The sequence below is a fragment of the Myxocyprinus asiaticus genome, chromosome 21, assembly GCF_019703515.2.
Source record: "Myxocyprinus asiaticus isolate MX2 ecotype Aquarium Trade chromosome 21, UBuf_Myxa_2, whole genome shotgun sequence".
NCBI lineage: Eukaryota > Metazoa > Chordata > Actinopteri > Cypriniformes > Catostomidae > Myxocyprinus > Myxocyprinus asiaticus.
The window spans coordinates 24,672,203-24,696,177 of NC_059364.1; the positions used below are offsets into that span (position 1 = coordinate 24,672,203).

General features: G+C 41.2%; 1 protein-coding gene across 1 annotated transcript in view; it reads left to right on the plus strand.

The window, feature by feature from the left end:
- Positions 1–334: 334 nt before the first annotated feature.
- The window catches only part of LOC127411830 (regulator of G-protein signaling 17-like), a 62,320-nt gene continuing 38,679 nt past the window's right edge, over positions 335–23,975 (plus strand). The window contains exons 1-2 of the mRNA XM_051647646.1: positions 335–523; positions 2,575–2,803. Of these exons, the coding sequence (XP_051503606.1) occupies positions 2,801–2,803 (3 nt within the window). The 5' untranslated portion in view covers positions 335–523; positions 2,575–2,800. The remainder of the gene's footprint in view (positions 524–2,574; positions 2,804–23,975) is intronic.

The following is a 23,975-nucleotide window of genomic DNA, read 5'->3' on the forward strand; positions in this document are numbered from 1 at the left end:
AATGCCAGTCGGATAACTACATGATATGCTTCTGAAACCAAGCTAAATTGTAACACATTATACCCTGCTCTTTTATGCTCATTTCAAACACATCTACTGTATTACAGTACTAGAAACCAAATGTTTGAAGCATTCAGTCATTCTATCAAGAGAATTAGAGTATTTTGACACGCTCTATGGTGAGTCAAATAGCTTTTTACGTATGTGTTGTTTCTGTATATCTATGTGTATATGTATTACTGCAGTTATTGTGATAACCACAGTCGAATCACAGCCTGTCATTGCACCCCTGCCTCTGTACCCTGTCCGCAGCTCACGCTTCGTGAGCTGACAGCTCCGCCACGCATGCGCAGGGCGTCTCCACTGGCTCGCTCGCTCGGTGCTGAAGTTGGGCGGATGAACGGGAAACACTGCTGATGGAGATAAAACGGCAGCATGCAATCTCAGCCCGCGATACCCCCAATATCCGAATAAACGCGTGTAACGACACCCATGTAGAAGACTGACACCAAGAACAAAAGGGGTAAGGCGACATACGCTTTTTAACGATCTCAGATGTCCCGCTAGCTCGCCAGCTAACGCGCTAGCTGTTGCCTCCTCGCGCTGAGAAAATCACAGAGGCAGCGCGAGAATAAAAAATAAAACAAAAAATAAAGTGGGAATTACGCTTCGGCGATTGCTTGTCTGAAATAGCGGTGCTTTAGTGGACAATTTGCTCACCAGTTTCAATTGCACGGCTCTATTTTGTGATGGGAATGGTTTGGGTTACCTGCGATCACTTTAGCAAAGATGCTGGCTGCGTCTCAAAACCTAGCGAGCTGCCTACCTGTAGGCAGCATTTTTAGGGCATTATTGGCGCGCTTGGGATATTCGAACAGCATTTGGAAGGTTTTTGGGGTTCACATGGACGTTTGTACGATCGAACGAACATTCCCACGATGTCTTAAAATGCTGTCTAAGTTGGTTCCTCTCTGCATTTTGAAACACAGCCGCTTTGATTCCAGAGAAAGCCGCCGCAACGGGGAGTGAAGGCGAATAACGGGATGACAGTCGCCTAGAAATGTGTAAACGACGGAGTTTTGCAATAGATCGCCATGTTTCAGATACTGGAACAGCGTTAAACGATGATTTGTAGTGGGAATTTACCTTTACGTTTATCTTTGTGGTAGCCGACGTTTTTTCCCACGCTTGACCTTAAATATAATAAAGCGATAGGTATATATATATATATATATATATATATATATATATATATATATATATATATATTTTTTTTTTATTTTTTTTTTTTTTTTGCCTGCATTCAGTTATTGTTGGCAGTTTACAAGAAATTAAGAAAGTTTCCTTCCGGATGAGGGCTGATTGCATCGTCAGACTTAAGTTCTGCAGTTCCTCCCATTCAGTTGTGCTTCTGTATTTATAATGCAGGTGGTTTTGTGAAATAGAAAATTTGTTAATGATGGAAAAATTGAGTAAATGAAAAATCCAATTATTAGAGGGATAGTTCACTGTGAATTACTTCCTTTTTTCTGCTGAACACAAACAAAGATTTTTAGAAGAATATTTCAGCTCTGTAGATCCTTTCAATGCAAGTGAATGGTGACCAGACCTTTGAAGCTCCAAAAATCACATAAAGGCAGAATAAAAGTAGTCCATATGACTCCGTGGTTTAATATATATGTCTTCTGAAGCGATGCAGTCACTTTGGGTGAGAAACAGATCGATATTTCAGTCCTTTTTTTTTATTTTTTTTTTTTTACTATAAATCTCCTTTCAGAATGTTAAAGTGAAAGTGGAGATTTATAGTAAAAAAATGACTTAAAGATTGATCTGTTTCTCACCCAAACCTATCATATAACTTCTGAAGACATAGATTTAACAAATTGAGTCGTATGGATTACTTTTATGCTGCCTTTATGTGATTTTTGGAGCTTGAAAGGTCTGGTCACAATTCACTTGGATTGTACGGACCTACAGAGCTGAAATATTCTTCTAAAAATCTTCATTTGTGTTCTGCAGAAGAAAGAAAGTTATACACATCTGGGATGGCCGAGGGTAAGTAAATGATGAGAGAATTTTCATTTTTGGGTGAACTGTCTCATTAAAACTAAGCTATAACCTCAGTTCTAACTTTTGTACACAAATTAGCCTATGTTTTTTTATTATTATTATTAAACTCTTAGAATCTGCAGAAATTAGAAATGAAAATCAGTTGTACATTTCAATATACGTGTGTTACTATCTATCACTGATATACGTGGAATGTTTGATATGATGTGATTGTAATTTGCTGTGATAGATGATGTAAAACAGCTTTAATCAGTAGTAGTGCCTTTATTAACTTCTGTTCACTTGTCCATAATACCTGTAACATGCTGTGAATTTCACAATGGTTTGTCTTAGCTATAAGGGTTATGCTTAAAGTTTTAAGCTTAGAATAACATTACAAAACTTTATACTATGAATGTTTTGTTTAGGAGTACTCTTAGGTTAGCCACTTATATCAGTATTTAAAGTTCAAGATAGATTACAAGCTACTCTTATGTTTCCTTTATGGTTTGATCTATTTCTTAGATGTCTTATCCTGGATCATTTTACCCTTGACTCAAGGAAAGGGTGTGCCTGCAAATACCAGGTGTTTGAAACCTACCTCCACCCACCTTCTGTGTTCTCCATCAGGCATGATTAGAGAAGATACAAGAGGCCACAATTTGTATTCCAGCACTCTGCCCATCAAAACTTTTGACATTACCGCAATGATTTTCTTACCTTATCTCCGGTTGGACAGCTGCTAATTTGCATGGTAAGTTAGAGGTGGTCCTCTTCTAGATTGAACATGTGCTTACAGTAGCTGTGCATTTTGGATGTGGCATTGTTTTCAACATGTTTTCATAGTAATGGTGTGATGCTTGAACTGCACAATTAATTGAATAAATAATCAAGATTACAATTACAGCTGCCACAATTAACTTACCGTGTAAAATGTTTATTCTTGATTCCAAAACTTGTTTTTCTGGATTGGTTGGGCATTGTAACCAATCACAAACATGTTCGTTGCTTGCTTTCTGTGTATAATTTTGTCAAAATTTGATAAACAGTTAAAAGAGGCTAATGTGAAGTTGACCACTAGGCACTTAGGTCTTGATTTACTGATGTGTAAAACAGTAATAAAGTAATCCAGCAACACAGAACTCAGATTGTTTTGGAGGTGTAGCCTACATAAAGAATATGGCATGCATATGCCTACACAAAATATGTATTTTAATGTAAATTCTATTAATTGAAATGAATCGCAATTAGAATATCAAGGGAAATAATCAACAAATATAGCTGCAAGCAGCGATGATGGGCCCAAGCACAACTGGTCCATTTCCACCCTGTGGCTTTCGGAAAACAGTGCAAGGTGGACACATGCATTTGGCTTTTGACATTATTCTAAACAAATTTGAATCAAATTGGGTAAATATAAGACTACTATTTTAAAGTCTGTTGTAAGAGCCACACTTCCTGCTGTGACTGTGACCCAGAATAGTCAAATCCATGTGATTAGGACTAAACATACATCTCAGTTTTGATCGAAATCACACATTGCACGCAGAAGATATGAGACACTTCCTTTTTCCCATTTTTCGCCATTAATTGAATGCCTAACCATGGTAACACCATTTGATATATCAAAATTTGTTCACAATTTTGCATCTTCAATGTCTTGGCATAATGTTGTCTAAATGTGGTGACAGTCCCCTGGGAAATCACCTAGGAGGAGTATTTAAAAGTTCAGAGACTGCAATATTCAAAAAATCCGAAATGACCGACTTTCTGTTAGGCAGACCAAACGACTAGTTATGAAAGTTGTCCGGCTTGATGAGAACTATGTATGTACCAATTTTGGTGACTGTAGGTGAAAATGGTTGTACTACAGAAGCCGTCTTACACACCCATTTTAAAGGGGGCGCTACAGAGTGAACTTTTGCCCAGACCTAATGGCCAACGACAACGGTGTGTGTGCAAAATTTCATTAAATTTTAAGAATGCGAAGTGCCTCAAAAACACCCAAATATAGGAAGAAAGGAATAATAATAATTAATCTGTATTTAAGATATCAAATATCCCTTAACAATTTTACATCAGCAGTGTCTTGACATTATTCTAAAGAATATTGAAGCAATCCATGTAAACACAAGAGGGCTATTTTGAAGTCTGTTTGAAGTGCCATACTTCCTGCTGCCAGTTGGTGGCGCTATGACCGTGACCCATAATAGCTGCATTTATGTGATCAGCCCCCATTACAAAATATACAGCTGAATTTCCATAAAAATTACACAATGCACACAGAAGATACAGTTGAAGTCAGAAGTATACATACACCTTAGCCAAATACATTTAAACTCAGTTTTTCACAATTCCTATAATTTCATCATAGAAAACATACCATGTCTTAGGTCAGTCACTACTTTATTTTAAGAATGTGAAATGTCAGAATAATAGTAGAGAGAGTGATTTTATTTCAGCTTTTATTTCTTTTATCACATTCCCTGTGGATCAGAAGTTTACATACACTTTGTTAGTATTTGGTAGCATTGCCTTTAAATTGTTTAACTTGGGTCAAACTTTTTGGGTAGACTTCCACAAGCTTCTCACAATAAGTTGCTGGAATAAGTTGGCCCATTCCTCCAGACAGAACTGTGTGTAACTGAGTCAGGTTGTAGGCCTCATTGCTCGCACATGCCTTTTCTGTTCTCCCCACAAATTTTCTATCGGATTGAGGTCAGGGCTTTGTGATGGCCACTCCAATACCTTGACTTTGTTGTCCTTGAGCCATTTTGCCACAACTTTGGAGGTATGCTTGTGGTCATTGTCCATTTGAAAGACCCATTTGCGACCGAACTTCCTGGCTGATGTCTTGAGATTTTGCTTCAATATATCCACATAATTTTCCTTCCTCATGATGCCATCTATTTTGTGAAGTGCACCAGTCCCTCCTGCAGCAAAGCACCCCCACAACATGATGCTGCCATCCCTATGTTTCACGGTTGGGATGGTGTTCTTCGGCTTGCAAGCTTCACTCTTTTTCCTCCAAACATAACGATGTCATTATGGCCAAACAATAACATTTTTGTTTCATCAGACCAGAGGACATTTCTCCAAAAAGTAAGATCTTTTTCCCCATGTGCAATTGCAAACTGTAGTCTGGCTTTTTTAATGGTGGTTTGGAGCAGTGGCTTTCAGGTTATGTCGAAAAAGGACTCGTTTAACTGTGTATATAGATAGTTGCCTACCCGTTTCTTCCAGCATCTTCACAAGGTCCTTTGCTGTTGTTCTGGGATTGATTTGCACTTTTCGCACCAAACTATGTTCATCTCTAGGAGACAGAATGCATCTCCTTCCTGAGCGTTATGATGGCTGCGTGGTCCCTTGGTGTTTATACTTGCGTACTGTTGTTTGTACAGATACATGGTACCTTCAGGCATTTGGAAATTGCTCCCGAGGATGAACCAGACTTGTGGAGGTCCACATTTTTTTTTCTGAGGTCTTGGTTGATTTCTTTTGATTTTCCCATGATGTCAAGCAAAGTGGCACTGAGTTTGAAGGTAGGCCTTAAAATACATCCATAGGTACACCTCCAATTGATGCCAATTAACCTATCAGAAGCGAATTGGCTAATTGACCCACTGGAATTGTGATATAGTCAATTAAAAGTGAATCTGTCTGTAAACAGTTGTTGGAAAAATGACTTGTGTCATGCACAAAGTAGATGTCCTAAATGACTTACCAAAACTATAGTTTGCTAATATGAAATCTGTGGAGTGGTTAAAAAATGAGTATTAATGACTTCAACCAAAGTGTTTGTAAACTTATGACTGTATATGTCACTTCCTGTTTATCATTTTTCCCCATAAATTTATTGCTTTGCCATGGTGAAACCATTCAAAATATCAAAAATTTGTTTGCAATTTAGCATCTACAATGTCTTGGCATGATGTTGCACAAATTTGGTGCCAGCCACATGAATCCCCTAGGAGGAATATTTAAAAGTTCAGAGCCTACGATTTTCAGAAAATCCAAAATGGCAGACTTCCTGTTGGGCGGAGCTAATAACTGTGAGTATGAAAGTTGTCCGACTTGGTGAGAACTATATATGTACCAATTTTAATGACTGTAGGTGAAAATGGGGGTGTTACAGAGCCCCCACTGCATCCCCCCCTGCAACTTTGCCCAGCCCTAATGGCCGACGACTCTGATGTGTGTGCAAAATTTCAAGAGTTTTCACACATGTTAAGTACCCCAAAAGTACCGAAAACCTTAAAAATAATAATAATGACTAGATAGGTACATTTCCTGAAGGAAGGTGGTGCTTGCCGTGGCAAAATTCGTTACCACAATGTCCCACCAACTGCCCCAAGTTGAGAGAGGCCACCCCATGACTGTAGGATGTTCTGGTGCAGAGATATTGGTGTTGTTCCATGGTTGCTAGGGTGTTCCATCTGGTTGCTAGGCAGTCGCCAGGGTAACAATAAATGGGATGCTTTCTATCTCGAGTAAAATGAGCCCACCCGCATGTCTCTACAACATTGTGGTGCAGAGATATGTGTGTTGCAATTTGGTTGCTTGGGTGACCCCATCTGGTTGCTAGGCAGTTACCATGGTGATACTTAAAAGGCTCCATGCTGGCCTGAGTTAAATAAGCCATCCCGGAAGTCTCTACGATGTTCTGGTGCAGAGATATGTGTTTTGCTACTTGGTTGCTAGGGTGAGTTCGTTTGGTTGCTTGGAAGTTGCCAAGGTATTACTAACAAGGCTCCATGCCAGTGATGCACAAATGTGAGTGGTGCTTGTCGTGGCAAAATTCGTTACCACAATGTCCCACCGACTGCCCCAAGTTTAAAGAGGCCACCCCATGACTGTAAGATGTTCTGGTGCAGAGAAATTGGTGTTGTTCCATGGTTGCTAGGGTGTTCCATCTGGTTGCTAGGCAGTTGCCAGGGTAACAATAAATGGGATGCTTTCTATCTCGAGTCAAATGAGCTAACCCAGAAGTCTCTGCTATGTTCTGGTGCAGAGAAATGTGTTTTGCTACTTGGTTGCTAGGATAAGCTCATCTGGTTGCTAGGCAGTTGCCAGGGTGATACTGAAAAGGCTGCTTGTTGGCCTAAGTCATACAAGCGAACAATGAAGTCTCTATGACATTCTTGTCCGGATATGCCCATCTAAGCCATTTTGAATGGAAGTCAAAGGGGTTAGGTTGCTAGGGTGCTCTAAATGGTTGCTAGGCTGTGGCTAAGTAGTTTCCAAGTGGATACCTGAAGACTGATTTCTCACCCAAGTAAAACAAGCCAACTTTTATGTCTCTAGGACATTCTGATCTGAAGATATCCCTCTCAGCCATTTTTAATGGAAATCAATAGGGCTGTGGGCATGCTAGGGCATGGCTAGCCAGTGACCAGAGTGATTCTTATTGGCTACTTATTAACCTGACTCAAAAGAGCCAATCCGCAAGTGCCTACAACATTCTGTTCTGAAGATATCCTTTTAAGCCATTTGGATTGGAAGTCTATGGGGGTGGTTGCTAGGGATTCATAAATGGTTGCTAGGGTGTGGCTACACCATTTCCAAGGTCATACATAAAGACTGATTGGTAGCCCGAGTGAAATGATCCTGCCCCCACATCTCTACGACATTCTGATTGGGAGATATGATCCCACAAAATTCAGTGTCTTGTCATAGTATGAATTTTTTTTTTTTAAATTGCCTGTGGGGCATATTTGGGCCGGTTTTATCCCCCAGGGGTTCTTACCCCCAATCTCATGAAATGTTGCAAAACTGCTTGCTTCGCAAGCACCACTAATAATGAGTATTTGAGATTATAATAGTGATGCTTTGCTTCACAAGCACTACTACTACTACTACTACTACTTCTACTACTACTACTAATAATAATAATCATTAGAAGAACAATAGGGTCTCCGTACTTTCAGTGCTTGGGCCCTAATAATAATAATAATAATCATTAGAAGAACAATAGGGCCTCCACACTTTCAATGCTTGGGCCCTAATAATATTAATAATAATCATTAGAAGAACAATAGGGCCTCCACACTTTCAGTGCTTGGGCCCTAATAATAATAATAATAAGAATAATAATAATAATCATTAGAAGAACAATAGGGTCTCCACACTTTCAGTGCTTGGGCCCTAATTATGATTTATGTCATAATCATGCAGCTTCTGTATGGTGCAGGGCAAGGTGAGAAATGTGAGCAAATTTAGGGCCTCTGTGTGATTATCACATGGATTGGATTGGCGGTGTGACATGTCTGTCAAGCGAGGCTTTGTGGGTAATGGCTGTAGAAGACTTCTGTTGTACAGCCAGCCATGGTCTATGCTATGCATCACTTGCTGCCCTGGAATGTGTAAGGGAAAGTGCACAAGGGTGCACGAGACTTCCAGTGGGAGAAGGGGGCTAGAGGCAGAACAACTGCGGCATCTGTGCATGCTCACACACATAAAATTTTCACACATTGTAATGTGATTCAAGAGTGTTGACTGTGATGTCTTTTAATTGGGGAAGTGAGCACTCAAATGTATATTTAATGTATATTTAGAAAAATACATATTAAAAGAAAATCTATAGTTTTTTATTGTTTTAAAAATGTGTTCAGACTATGAAAAAACAACAACATTTGCAATTCATTCAGCCATTTTTACTGGCACAGAAAAATAAAATTTCTTTGAAGATGCTCAGTGTGTGTCACGATTAGGGTTGCAACGGTATGAGATTTTAACGGTACAATAACCGTCTCAGAAAATATCACGGTTTCACGGTATTACGGTATACGGTATTACACAATTATTATTATCAGTTACAATGACCCTTAAAGGAGTGAAAACAGAAGGTTAGGTTTTTTTTTTTTTTTTTGGTTGAACAAACGCTTTATTATAATTGAAACTTGAAACAAATTTTTTTAATGGAAGTATGTGTAAAAATGTCTCCCTTTTGAAAATAAATAAAATAAATAGAATAAATAAGAAAGCTAACAGAATTATAATAATAAACCGAATTATAAATATGATAAAAAAAACTGCATGTAACTATGACATGTTATATAACTAAAACATTTAGCATGTTAGCATAGTATGTTAAATTAACTACTAAATGAAAAATAACATCAGCTGTGTGAGCTTTTAAAGTAACGTCCTATGATTATTAACAATTAACATATACTGTAGGTGCACGACAGCACAGCCAGACTGCTCCTGTCTGTACCTTTAACTCAGTGGTTCTCAACTGGTTTTGCTTCAGGACCCAGATTTTACATTGTAAAAACTATACAAGAGTAAAAACGAAACCTGTATTTAATGTATTATGGGTCGCATTTCCTTTTATGTTGCATAGTTGTGTTCATGGTTTTCAAGTATAAGGACATGCATCAAGTGACATAATTTTTGTTGTTGATGTCAACAACAAAAGCGACAGGAAGTTTTCTCTCCCCCCTTTTAAAAATTGAAGAGCATATTTACTTATATGAGCCCATTATTATCCCGTTTGTTTCCTAATTTCTTTAGATTCACTTTAGATTATTTCATAAGAATCTATAACATTTTGGCAAAATATAAGTTACTTTTACTCATGTAAAATCATGAAACATTTTTGTAAAGGTGATGATGTGTAATGATTTTATTTTATTTTTTGCCGCATAGCACAGTGTTGCTCTTTTCCTCCTCAGTGCTGTTTGGCATGTCAGGGCTGCCTACTGTTTGAGAGGTTCAACTTGACTTCCTCCGTAATGCTTTAAACTAGAAAAGTCTCACTAGAATTGAAATTGGTCACATCAGTTTTGAGGTCTGCGCTCCGCAATATCGAGGGAAGCCCGGTTGTTGCACGCGTGCGCCAGAGAGAAGAGCAGATCATGATCACAAGCTGGTTCCGTTACACTCGTGCAAAAGTGCAGTTGAAATGCCTTTAGCTGATTGCGAGATTATCATTAAATCTGCCTTGGCAGTCCTAAATAGGCTATCACTTGGGCGGCCGCCGAAATATCTTAATTGGGAGAACCAAGTCATTGATCTTTCCCTGCTGTCCGCGACCCAGTCCGAATAGACCTGCGACCCACTTTTGGGTCGCGACTCGTGACACACCAGTTGAGAAACACTGCTTTAACTCACACATTCACTTATGTCAGACCCCCTCGCTTCTCTCTGACATTTACTCCACTGCGCGTGTGTGTGTGTGTGGGGCAAGTTGACGAGTCTGACAGGCAGTCGAGGAGGAAAGGAGATTCTCCATCCGGTTGCATTTTTTTCCTCAATACCATAGATAAGCAAATGTACATGGTATGATAACCGTCAATTTTCATACCGTGGTATACCGTGAAACCGGTATACCGCTGCAAACCTAGTCATGATAAGACATCACTTCATCCAGTACAGAATCACAAAGACTCAAGAAAAGTGATGTCCTAGTTTGATTATTAAATATTACGGTGATTGTATATTATATATTACAGGATGTCCTATTCAGATTGTTTTTGGCCAGTTGTTTCAGTTGTAGCCTTCCCTCTTTAAAGTGGAAAGCTTATTTGGACATAAATCTGTTTGACTGCATTAATTAATTTCTTATTGATGCAGCCTAACCCAAGGCAGCTTTATCACCCTGCTTTTTAGCTACACCTGTTTGAAATTCAAAGATCATAATATGATTTCCTATGGAATCAGACCAGAAAACATCCATGGATGATTGCTTTTACTCAATACTTCATGTTTTACATATTGTGCAGAGTTGTTGGTGAGTGCCCTAGCTGCAAACAAAGGGACTCCTCAGTGGGTTTTGCATCAGAGGGTATGTTTGCCATTGCCTGCAACTGAATAACTGATGGTAGAAATGTTTTGCATATCTCTTTTATTTGGCTCCATGATTAGGGAACACTCAGAGGGTGTACACATTACATCCCAAGCCCAGACACACTTGAGCTATTATCATCAAGTAGAAGGGCCCTTTATTATATAACTTTTAAGTTTAAGGATGAATGTAGAGGTAAGGAAATATCTGTTTCAAGATCATTAATTTACTTTAGATTCCTGTTCATTTTAGATATTTTAGAAGATATTGTTGTAGGTAAAAATTCTGAATATATTCATGAATTCTTATCCAGTATTCACAAACAACTGGAAAAGTAATGGAAATTATTTTGTCAAAAGGTGTGTGAACCCTGTAGATGTAATTATGTTCCTCACAAATCTTTATCTTCTGTGCAATATCTAATGACATCAAAATTTCAGTATTATCTTGTGTTATATTTACTCATCTGCAATGCAAGAAAATTGTTACTTTTTTAAAAACTTACAAATGTGTGTGTGTGTGTGTGTGTGTGTGTGTGTGTGTGTGTGTATATATATATATATATATATATATATATATAAATTTTATATAAGAGAGCAAATGATGGAATAATATATTTTAATACTTTTTTTTTTTTCTGAAATCAAAATAGGCTGTTCTGTGTTTTGTTTTTTTTTTTGTTTTTTGTTTTTTGTTTTTTGGTCCTTATCATGGCATTGCATTTCAATCAGTAGTGATCTTTAAAATATGCGCCACACGTTGTGACTAAAAGTCAGCCAACCAAATGCCCTGTGGTTATGTCATACAGTGGGATATTTACCAAAGCCATACTGGAAAATGGTAATTTGATATCGTCCAAGACCTCCAATTTGTTTGTCTAGTGCCAAGACTGTTTGTCCCAAAATGTTTAGATCATATTTCTAGGTGATGTGATATGGTGTTTGTGCTACCAAATCCTGATCAAGGATATTTTTACAGAAAGCTTTGTGGTAAAATGAACAGATTGTTCATGGTGTGAGGCATCATGTTTATGAATATTTCTCAGTTGTATTTCTAAAGTGTTTGTTGTCACTTTTCTAGAAATATTTGTTTGTAATTCATGCAGAACATGCACTTGTAGAGCCTACAAGTGATTAGAAAAGAGATATTTTTTTTTGTTTATTCTTCATTTATTCAGAAAATCACATGATCAGAAATAGTTTTATATCTCAAAAAATATATTTTGAATTATTATTGTCTATAAAGTTTTTTGAAAAAATGTGAAGATGTAAAGATGCTTCTATACTGGCAAAACCACATGATCAGTTAGTTTCATTCAGCCAACATAATTTAGGTGGATTAGGTCAAATCAGATACTTTTTCATTAGGTTCATCAAACAAAGTTGACTAATGTTTAATTTAATTAATTTTCCCATGTTGGTCTAACTTATTTTCTGAATAACAATTTTTATTGATTCAGACATATGAAACAGAAAAGCAAACATGTATACACCGAATCAGCTTTTAACCCCCATTATTCCTTTTTACCCTCCCAATCCCAATCCCCAACCCCACCCTGACCCTCAACAAATGTCCCTGTGGTCCAACTTGAGAATATACACACACACAAAATAAAAATAAAAATAATTAAAATAATAATAATAAAAAAAAATAAAAAATAAAAAATATATATATATATATATATACACTATATTGCCAAAAGTATTCACTCATCTGCCTTTAGACGCATATGAACTTAAGTGAAATCCCATTCTTAATCCATAGGGTTTAATATGACGTCAGCCCACCCTTTGCAGCTATAACAGCTTCAACTCTTCTGGGAAGGCTTTCCACAAGGTTTAGGAGTGTGTTTATGGGAATTTTTGACCATTCTTCCAGAAGCGCATTTGTGAGGTCAGACACTGATGTTGGACGAGAAGGCCTGGCTCGCAGTCTTCGCTCTAATTCATCCCAAAGGTGCTCTATCGGGTTGAGGTCAGGACTTTGTGCAGGCCAGTCAAGTTCTTCCACACCAAACTCGCTCATCCATGTCTTTATGGACCTTGCTTTGTGCACTGGTGCGCAGTCATGTTGGAACAGGAAGGGGCCATCCCCAAACTGTTCCCACAAAGTTGGGAGCATGGAATTGTCCAAAATCTCTTGGTATGCTGAAGCATTCAGAGTTCCTTTCACTGGAACTAAGGGGCCAAGCCCAGCTCCTGAAAAACAACCCCACACCATAATCCCCCCTCCACCAAACTTCACAGTTGGCACAATGCAGTCAGACAAGTACCGTTCTCCTGGCAACCGCCAAACCCAGACTCGTCCATCAGATTGCCAGATGGAGAAGCGTGATTCGTCACTCCAGAGAATGCGTCTCCACTGCTCTAGAGTCCAGTGGCGGCGTGCTTTACACCACTGCATCTGACGCTTTGCATTGCACTTGGTGATGTATGGCTTGGATGCAGCTGCTCGGCCATGGAAATCCATTCCATGAAGCTCAATACGCACTGTTCTTGAGCTAATCTGAAGGCCACATGAACTTTGGAGGTCTGTAGCGATTGACTCTGCAGAAAGTTGGTGACCTCTGCGCACTATGCGCCTCAGCATCCGCTGAATTTGAGTGTCCAATATGTCACACATAAACCTCTGAACTTGGATCTTAACACACCACCAAAAAACATGGGTTGTGTCGCCATCTTCTGATTGGCATCGCCAGCAGGTGGGTGTGTCTTTAATCCAAGCCTATACAATCTAGAGGGCATCCAATAGAATTGATGTAAAATCTTAAATTGCATAAGGTGCACCCTTGCAACTCTAGATGTAGACTTGATGTTTTTTAGAATCCTAGCCCACACTCCCTCCTCCAATACCAAGTTTAAATCTTTCTCCCATAATCTCTTGAGAGAAGTTGAAGCTCCGTTCCCTATACTCTGAATTAGCAGGGAGTAATACACTGATGTCTCTACTGCTTTAGGGGGGTGTATGCTACTCCCAAAAATAGTACAAAGCAGGTGGCGCAGCTGTAAATACCTAAAGAATTGAGACCTGGGGATCCCAAAATGTTGAACCATATTTTCAAAGGATCTCAACACTCCACTCTCATATAAGTCACCGAGCGTTTAACCTCCCTCACAATCCACGCTGTCCAGCAGAAGGGGGACTTATTAATACATCATTTTGGGTTCAGCCATATGCTCGAAGCAACATTTAAATAAATGTCTGATTTAAACACTCTGGACACTTTTGTCCATACCGCGTGCAAATGCGAGAGAATGGGGTGTAACTTATCTTCTCTGGTTAGTTGGATAGAAAGGTTTTGCAATGGTGAACTTTCTGTTCAATACAAAACGAGGGAGGGGCTCTCTCAGGTGGAAGCGACCAATGAGCCAAATATCTGAGACCGAATACATATAAATAGAACAAAATCTTGGGTAGGCCTAGCCCACCTTTGTCAATCGGCCTATGCAACTTACTGAAATGTAATCTGGGACATTTACCATTCCAAATGAAGGACTTCACTATGCTATCAAATTGCTTGAAATAAGAGAGGGGGACATCTACAGGGAGAGACTGTAGCAGGTTGTTGAATTTTGGAATACAATTCATTTTAATAACATTAACCTTCCCAATCATAGATAAATGTAATGAAGCCCACCTGCCCACATTGCTCGAAAAACTTTTTATTAAAGGGTCAAAATTAACTCTAACTATATCACACAAATTTGCTGGGAATAAAATGCCCAAATACTTAATGCCCTGTTTGGGCCACTAGAAGGCGCCCGGCTGAAAAGCCGTTACTGGGCAGTATGCTGTCAGAGCCAAAGCTTCGGATTTAGACCAATTAACTCTGTATCCTGAACTTAGAAAAGAAATTAATAAATCTGTGGAGGCGAGGCATAGATCTAGTAATGGTTCCAGGGCAAGTTAGAACAATACTGGGGAAAGAGGGCAACCCTGACGGGTGCCCCTATCCAGAGTAAAATAATCTGAAATTGATCCATTTGTTTGTACTGCCACTACCGGGTGTCTATAAAGTAACTTAATCCATCCAATAAAAGTATTCCCGAACCCGTATATTTCCAAAATATTATCACATTTCCAAAATCTTAAAAGATAATCCCATTCTACCATATCAAATGCCTTTTTGGCATCAAGTGAGATGGCAGCGACTGAAGTCTGATCATTCCACAAAGCTTCTAATGCCTTCATCAGTAGACGAAGATGTGGAACTATAGAGATCAAGATAGAATACTTTAAAAGCATTATTAATATCAATGGCTGAGGTGAATATTTCACCACCAGCAGATTTCACTGAGGGAATGGTAGAAAAAGACTCTCTCTGTTTAATATATCTAGCCAGAAGCTTCCCTGCTTTGTCCCCTGACTCAAAGTATGACTGTCTTGCCCTGAATAGCCAAAACTCCACCTTCTGCAACAAAATAGTATTATAAATATTGAAATATCTGTATTTCAATCGGGTCAATTTTCTGAGGCCATTAGAGGACATTCGGCGCTTCCGCTCTGCCTCTGCACCTTTAATAATCCCTTCCAATTCCACGAGTTCTTGTGCTTTGGATTTTTTTGGTGAATGAGGCATACTGTATGATCCAGCCCCTAAGAGCCGCCTTAAGTGCCTCCCAAGCCACACCCACAGAGAATACTGAGGACCAGTTGGTCTCCATATAGACATTGATTTCAGCCTTTAGCATTTGTTGGAATTCAGGATTTTGCAAAAGGGATACATTAAAGAGCCAACTGTATGATTTCTTTTTCTCCTTATGTGGCAACACCTCTAAACACACCAGGGCGTGTCTGAGTTTAAAATGTTTCCAATTGAGCAAACAACAACAGAGGAAATGACGGACTTAGATATAAAAAAATAAAAAAATCTATTCTAGGGTAAATCTTATGGACTGAAGAAAACAAACTATAATCCCTACCAGATGGGTACAAAAGTCTCCAAATATCTGTAAGACCAAGATTTTTACACATCCTGTGAAGTGTCACTGTTGCTCTAGGAGGCTTGCATGCTTTTGCTTCACTATGATCAAGGACTGAGTCCATCAAATGATTAAAGTCTCCTCCAAATATTATATAATGAGGGGTGTCAGCGGCTTGCAACATCCCTTCAAGATCTATAAAAAGCCTGATCATCAACGTTAGGTGCATAAATATTCACCAAAATAAGACTTTGTCCCTGAATTTCAGCTAAAACAATAATGACTCTTCCTAATTTATCTTTACTTTGTTTGAGACATTTTAATTGTAGATGTTTACTTATCAGCATAATGACTCCCCTGCACTTACTTGAGCCAGCACTATAAAAAAAAATTCCCACCCCATATCCTTCCAAAATTTTCAGCTTCCTGCGGAGAAAGGTGCGTTTCTTGAAGAAACACTATATCATATTTCTTACGCATAAGAAGAGAAATAGCCTTCCTTCTTTTTATGGGGTGCCCCAACCCATTGACATTCCACGTGGAGAGAGACAATCCTCTCGTATTAACATTTGACATTTTGACATGTAAGAAAAAATAGATTGTGTGACAAAAACAGGATTATAAAGACCACATTCCAACATTAGTGCAACAGTCAAACCCTGAACATTCCCCAGAACCGAACATTCCCCAGAACCAAACAAACAGAAAAAAGATAAACGTGCGCATTAACCCCGCGCATGACAGCGCCAACTTTTTTTTGAGTTTGCTCAAGTCCGGTGTATCTATACAAATTTTGTGAGACAGAATTACACAGAAAAAGACAATCTATAAAACAAACTCCAGCCAATATGCAGAATAAACACAAAGAGTGTGTTGCTTCATCCATAAAACTGTCCTAAAGGTGTATTATTCTACAAAATAAACTCCAGCTGCAAGAGTGCGCAGATTCTTCAGACAGTCTAATGAATGTTCAGTGAGCCGGTCCATTCGGCTGCAACATGAATGCAAGCAAATTACTTACTCACTCCAATGACTTAGCCAGAAATACTCCACAAAATAAACTCCAGCCGATAGGCGGACTAAGCACAAAGAGCGTGTAGATTCATCTACAAAACCGTCCCGAAGGTGTGTTGCTCTACAAATACACTCCAGCCGCTAGGTGGAACCAGCACAAAAAAAAATGCGCAGAATCTTTAAACTGTCAAGCAAATGTTCAATGAGCCGGTCCATTCGGCTGCAATGTGAGTACCACAAAGTGACTTACTCATTCCATTGACTTTATGAAGGACATCGTTGCTGTGGGCATGTGAATGTTTTACGGCCATCCTTAGCATCTATTCTCAATTTGGCTGGGAATATCAGTGCAAAAGCGATCTTCCGTTGATGTAAATGTTTCTTGCAGTCCTTGAATCGATCACGTTTTTCTCTTGTCGAATTCGCAAAGTCTGGGAAAAAGAAAATGCTGTGGTTCTTCAAAGAAAGACTTGCTATTCTCCTCGCCTCATGTAACACAAGATCTTTATCAGATGATCTCAGAAATTTAGCCAGAATTGATCGGGGCCTGTCTCCCTCCACAGATCACCGAACCGGAACCCTGTGAGCTCGCTCGATTTCCAGCTTATGACCTGTTATGTTGAGCAGACTCGGAAAGAGCCCATCCAGGAATTCCACCATATCCCGTTCCTCCACTCCCTCCGGGAGCCCCACAATATGGACGTTATTCTGCCGGCTACAGTTTTCCATGTCTTCCAACTTCTCCCAGACACACTCCAAATCCACCTTGGTCGCTAGCGGATTAGCAGATAATTTCCTCTCCAATGACTCCAGATAATCCATCTATTTCTTGACATCCCCCACTCTTGTGACCACATCAGTAAATTTTGCCTCCAAGTCAGCAATGACCTTCGTCAGCATTGCTGACATGTTATACATCTCTCGCTGCATTTCCCGAACTTCCCCGACCAAATCGACTCCCTGGCTTGGGGCCTGCTCGGGAGTGTCAGCTTGACCACGTAAGTGTCTTTTAATGTCTCTAGCACGAGGATTTTGAATTTTTGACATTGTCCTCTTTGAACAGTTAGGGAACAGAGTGTATCGAATCACACCGGTTTATGTCATAAAAGGTATTAAAACAAGCAAAGTGTGCTGAGCTTGCCATTCACACATCCAATCCTCGCATGGTGTCACCTTACCTCCCCCTTGTTGGTCTAACTTAAGTTATTTTATGAATCATTTGCATATGCCAGGTAAGCAAGTGTAAGGACAGTGAAATTGTTGCAATGTCAATTTGGTTGCTGGTGCTTATAGACCGAAGCAGCACTAGAGACAAATCATCACTTGAAAGTGAAAGTCCATCTGCAACCTAGGCACAAGCACCAATATTCACCACAGTGGTAATCTCCAAAACTCCAGCAGAACAGACACTATTTTTAAATACCAGTATAACAGAACATTAATGTCAGAAATGAGACTAGAGATCCAGGCGCAGAGGCACAGTTGACAATTTATTTAGAGCAAAATCAAACAAAGCTGATGGGCAAGGAAGATTCAAACAAGGCTGATGAGCAGAGAGGAACCCGGCACCGACTGCAGCGTGGAGATTGAATGTGTTTTTTTAGGCATGTGTGCGTCATGGCAGTGTGGAATGTAGATCTGCGAGAAATCCTCTGGAGGAGAGTGTGTTCATAGGCGTGTGTGCGTCATGGCAGAGTAGAGGAAATACCAGTGAGGAATCCTCAGGTGAAGAGTCAAGGTAAGCGAAGAGGCAGTCAGGAAGGTAACCACATTCTGGACTGGCAACCAATACAGAATACACGTAACAGGACTGACAAAGGCAGAGACAGGTACCATCAGCCAGCTGAAAGTTGGCATGATCAGTGTTCCCATGGAAAAAATCAGGGTTCCCATGGAAACGCTGATTCTGCGTGCCGGCGGCATCTGAAACACATGAGGGAGAGAACATCAACACAAATAGAACAAACCGGCGGACTCACCGAGACCATGACAGTACCTCCATCCATTCAGGGATGCCTCCTGGCATCCCCCAAAGAGTTACCATGATGAAGGTGGAACTGATCAATGAGGGCATGGACCAGAATGTCCCAGGCCAGGACCCAGTATCTCTCCTCGGGTCCATAACCCTCCTAGTCTACCAGGTATTGGACCCCTCTGCCCCTGCATCTGACGTCGTTCAAATGCTTCACCTCATAAGCCAGAGCGTCCTCCACTAGGCGCAGCGGTGGGATGGGTGTGGTGGGATGCAAATTGGACTGAATGACAGGTTTAATTTTAGAGATGTGAAATACAGGATGGACGCGTCTGAGGAAGGGGGCCAATTTGAGATGGACCGCTACTGGGCTAATGACCTTCAAGATGGGAAATGTTCCGATGAATTTGGGCCCCAACTTACGAGACGGGAGTCGGAGTGGGATGTCTTTGGAATACAACCAGACCTTCTGACCGCACATGTAAGCTGGGGGTTAGACTGGTGGTGGTCCGACGACCTCTTAATGCGTGCACCAGTACGGAGGAGGGCTTCTCTGGCTATCAGCCAGGTGCAACAGCACCAATGAATGAAGGCGTGCGCAGACAGGACCTGGGCGTCGGGTTTTTGGGCAGGGAATAGTGGGGTCTGGTAACCGAGGCAGCACAGGAAGGGTGATAACTGTGGGCAAACTCGACCCAGACTAAATAAGAGCTTTAAGAAGACGGATTACGGGAGGCCACGCAACGCAGTGATCTTGATTGGCTCGCTCTACCTGCCTATTCATCTGGGGATGAATCCCGGAAGACAAACTCACGATAGTCCCCAGATGTCGGCAGAATTCTGCCCAAAACCATGACATGAATTGGGGTCCCCTGTCAGAAACGACATAGACCGGGAGGCCATGAATGCAGAAGATGTGATTAACGACTTCAACTGCCATCTCCCTCGCGGAAGGTAATTTGGGGAGGGGAATGAAATGAGCCACCTTCGAGAACCAGTCCACAATGTTCATGACGACCGTGTTGCCATGGGATGGGGAAGACCAGTGACAAAATCCATGGCTATGTGGGACCAGGGTCTCGAAGGGCCTGACAGCAGTTGGAGGAGCCTGGCCGGTGGCTGACCGGAGGTCTTATCAGAAACGCAAATGGGTCAAGCAGACACGAACTGGTGAACGTCCTGCACTAGCGAAGGCCACCAGAATCTCTGTCTCCCTATCACAGAGGTGCACGGAGTCTTTGAAGACAAATTGTGCTCTGCTATCTGTGTGGCATGCGCACGCATCAACCGGACTTCCCGTGAAATGCAAGCTCCATTGACAGGATCCATGCGAGCGCATCAACCGGGCGCTCCTTAAAATGTGAGCTCTTGTGACAAATGCAGAGCGGCTCACATGTGCGATTAATTCAGGCTTCCATCGATATCGTTGCACATGCGACCCATTTGAATTTTACATGAGAATTTGCTATTTTAAAGTACCATGGAGAAGTTCAACCATGTGAAATATCTTGGCCTGCTCAGCTCCAGCATCAGTTATAAAACTTCACACATCTACACCAACACCATTACTTACTTTTATCCCAGTTAACTGTAACAGAATTTTTCGTTACAACTGTGGAAGTTGTTGCCAGGAAAACCACGGATAGTTGGAAACAAGTCATGGGTATGTAAGTATTTTGAATTGGACTAAATTGAAAAATTAGCTGTCATCAAACGAGTGATGATCACTTGTGTATGACTCTATTTTTTTATATTATTTATCTGTTGAAATTTTTTCAACATCTGAAGAACCTTATTTTGTTGTGGATGTCCCAGTGTGGATACAGAGAGCTGAATAAAATAATCAAATTATATTTTGGTTGCTTTTGAGGGCAAAAAAAAAATAGGCACTTAATATCGGAATATCAATCGCAGGCCCCTGAATCGAATTGTATCGTGGCAGACTTTGAAGTATTTGCAAATATTGGATCGCAGGCCAAGAGAATCTATTCAAGATCATATCGTGATGAAACGTCCGATTTACACCCCTACTGAGTACGAGCAGCCCCTGGATGGCAGGCAACTTTGGACGAGTGGCCCCACTGTAGAACGTGTGTCTGGACAGATTGCAGAACAAATAACAGACCAGTTGGGCACTCAGCGGGTGAGGTGGCGTTGCATAACACAGAGCGGACTTTAGCCTCCATGTCCAGTACACCATGCCCACCACCTGAGAGGCTGGTAGAATGGTGTCCGGAGGGGTGGTGGAGGTCTCGACTTCAAAACATCGAGACAGCGTGTCGGGCTTAACATTTTTAGAGCTCGGACGGTAGGAGAAGACGAAATCAAAGTGTGTAAAGAACAGTGCCCAATGTCTAGAATTGAATCGCTTAGCTCCGCGAATATATTCTAAGTTCTTCTGATCAGTCCAGACCACAAAAGGTAACCCCGAACCCTCTAACCAGGGACGCCACTCACCCAAGGCCAGTCTGACAGCCAGCAATTCTGTTACCGACGTCTTAATTCTGTTCTGCCGGGGTGAGACGATGTGAGAAAAAGGCGCACGGATGCATCTTCCCATCTGAGGAAGAGCGCTGTGAGAGAACAGCTCCGACAGCAAACTCTGTCACATCCACCTCCACCACGAACTGACATGAAGTGTCGGGAGTGTTAAGGATGGGAGCGGTAGTGAACTTCTCCTTTAATTTATAAAACGCAGCTTCAGCCCGTGGGGACCAACAAAACTCAGTACGAGTGGAGGTGAGATCCATCAGCGGTGCGGAGATCTGGCTGTTGTTTCGAATGAAACGGCAATAGAAATTGACAAACCCCAGAAAGCTCTGCAAGGATTTGCGAGAATCTGGGGTTGGCAAATTGGAGACTGCTCTGACCTTGACCGGGTTCATGGTCACTCCCTCAGACGAAATGATGAACTCCATAAATGGAACCGATTGAGCATGAAAAGCACACTTCTCCACCTTAACGAACAGCCGGTTTTCTAGCAATTGTTGAAGCACCCACCTGATGTGCTGGACATGGTCCTGGATATTCTGGGAGAAGATCAGAATATCATCTAAGTAAACAAACACAAATCGATCGACCATGTCCCAAAGCACGTCATTAACGAGCCTCTGGAAGACAGCGAGGGCGTTGACCAATCCAAAATGCATGACCAAATATTCAAAGTGCCCCCTATGGGTGTTAAAATCTGTCTTTCACTAATCCCCTTCCCTGATCTGAACAAGGTGATAAGCATTACGTAGGTCTAACTTCGTAAAGACGGACACTCCCTGCAAGAGTTCGAAGGCTGAGGACATCAACGGCAAAGGGTAAAGGTTCTTTGCCATGATGTCATTCAGCCCCCGATAATTTATACAGGGTATAAGCGAGCCTTCGTTCTTCTCCACGATGAACATCCTTCCTGCCGGAGAATAGGAAGGACGGATGAGACCGGCTGCCAGAGAATCATTAATGTATTTATTTATGGCCTCCCTCTTGGGAGCAGAGAGCAAAAACAACCGACCTTGTGGGGGGGAAGTGCCAGGAAGCAGATCAATGGCTCAATCGTATGGGCATTGAGGAGGAAGGGTCGCTGCGTGGGACCAACAGAACACTGCCCTCAAGTCATGGTATGCCACAGGTACTCTGGATAAATCCGCCGATTCATCCTGAAATTAAACACAAGACTGAACAGGAGAGACAGCAGAGTTAAGACAGTGAGACAGACAACATGGACTCTAAGCAAGAACAGAATTGGTTGACCAGTCAATGTGTGGATTGTGGGTTACCAACCAAGGATTCCCTAACACAACCGGTGCCAATGGTGATTGGACCAGGAGGAAGGATAGCTGCTCCGAGTGATTGCCGGAGACAAGGGTAAGCGGCTTGGTGGAATGAGTGACGATGGCCAGGGGCGTGCCGCTAATAGTATGGGCCGTGATGGGTTCATCCAACTGGACCACCGGAATCTGCCATTTGGAGTCTGTGGCGACATCCAGAAAATTCCCTTCAGCTCCAGAATCCACCAAAGCAGAGACAGAGTGACTGGTCGGTCCATTCTACAGTCGGGCTGGGAGAAGAGTCCGTAGTGTAGGGGTTTTGCTCCAGTGGAGTAGCGCTCGCCAGTAACCTCCTTTCTACTGATGAGTGTTGGCTTTTGCTGGACTGGTAGTGGAGACATGACTGGAATGGCACAGTAGAGGCAGAGCCCATTGATGAGATGTCGCTGCTTCTCCTCCGGTGACAGCCGAGTCCTCCCGATCTGCATGGGTTCTGCCTCGGACTGCAGTTCCGATGGCCCGGCAGCAGAAGTGGGGCGGGTGTGAAGGTCTGCCAGCTTGAGAGTGGGGAACGACGCCAGCTGTGTCAAAGCGCGAGACGCTGGTCCACTCTGATGGCCAAATCCACCAGGTCATCCAATCGGGGCAGCAAGTCCAAGGCGTAGATTTCATCCTGGATGTTGTTGGATAACCCATGTAGGAACTGATCCCACTGTGCTCGATCATTTCATTCGCAGTCAAGTCATTTTTATTTGTATAGCGCCTTTCACAACACACATTGTTACAAAGCAGCTTTACAGAAGATCGTGCATTAACAGAAAATGAAACTCTAATTTCTATAATGTCTTAGAGTCATCATTGTGTTGTTTGATAAAATACGATTGTGAATTGTGTTTAAAAACACGCCAGCACGTCCTGCTGGATTTTTTCCGCATAACAACAGAAACAACTTAAAATACTCTGTCATTTTTGGGCATACAGATAAGTGTAAGACATCATTAGAAACTATAAAGGGTCTACTTTTATTTGTGTACACTCACAATAACAACAAAACCTTGTGCTTTTGTAAAATAAAGAAAATAAACAGGGTGCGCTTTCAGCTGTCTCTGTCTCCGCAAGCATCTTTCTGAAACACGTCACAAAAATGAAGTGAATCTCCGCGAATACTTATCACACAAACATGAAACATATGTCTAAAGAAAGCTTAAAATGTCTACTTTTAAATAAAACAATTCAAATTTAAAACAAATATTCTCCTGTAATGTAATCTGTATGAAACAAAGCGATGTACAATTTCTCCTGGCTCAGCTCATTATCCCTAATGAGATCACACCCAGCAGCAGAGCTACTATTCATACGGTAATGTGCTTAGGCGATCAATGCAAATGGTAAACGCCCCAAACAGTGCCTTAAAAAACATCAAGTTCATCATCAGATTCATTCACTTTCCTGCGTGTTTGGAAGATGGCACG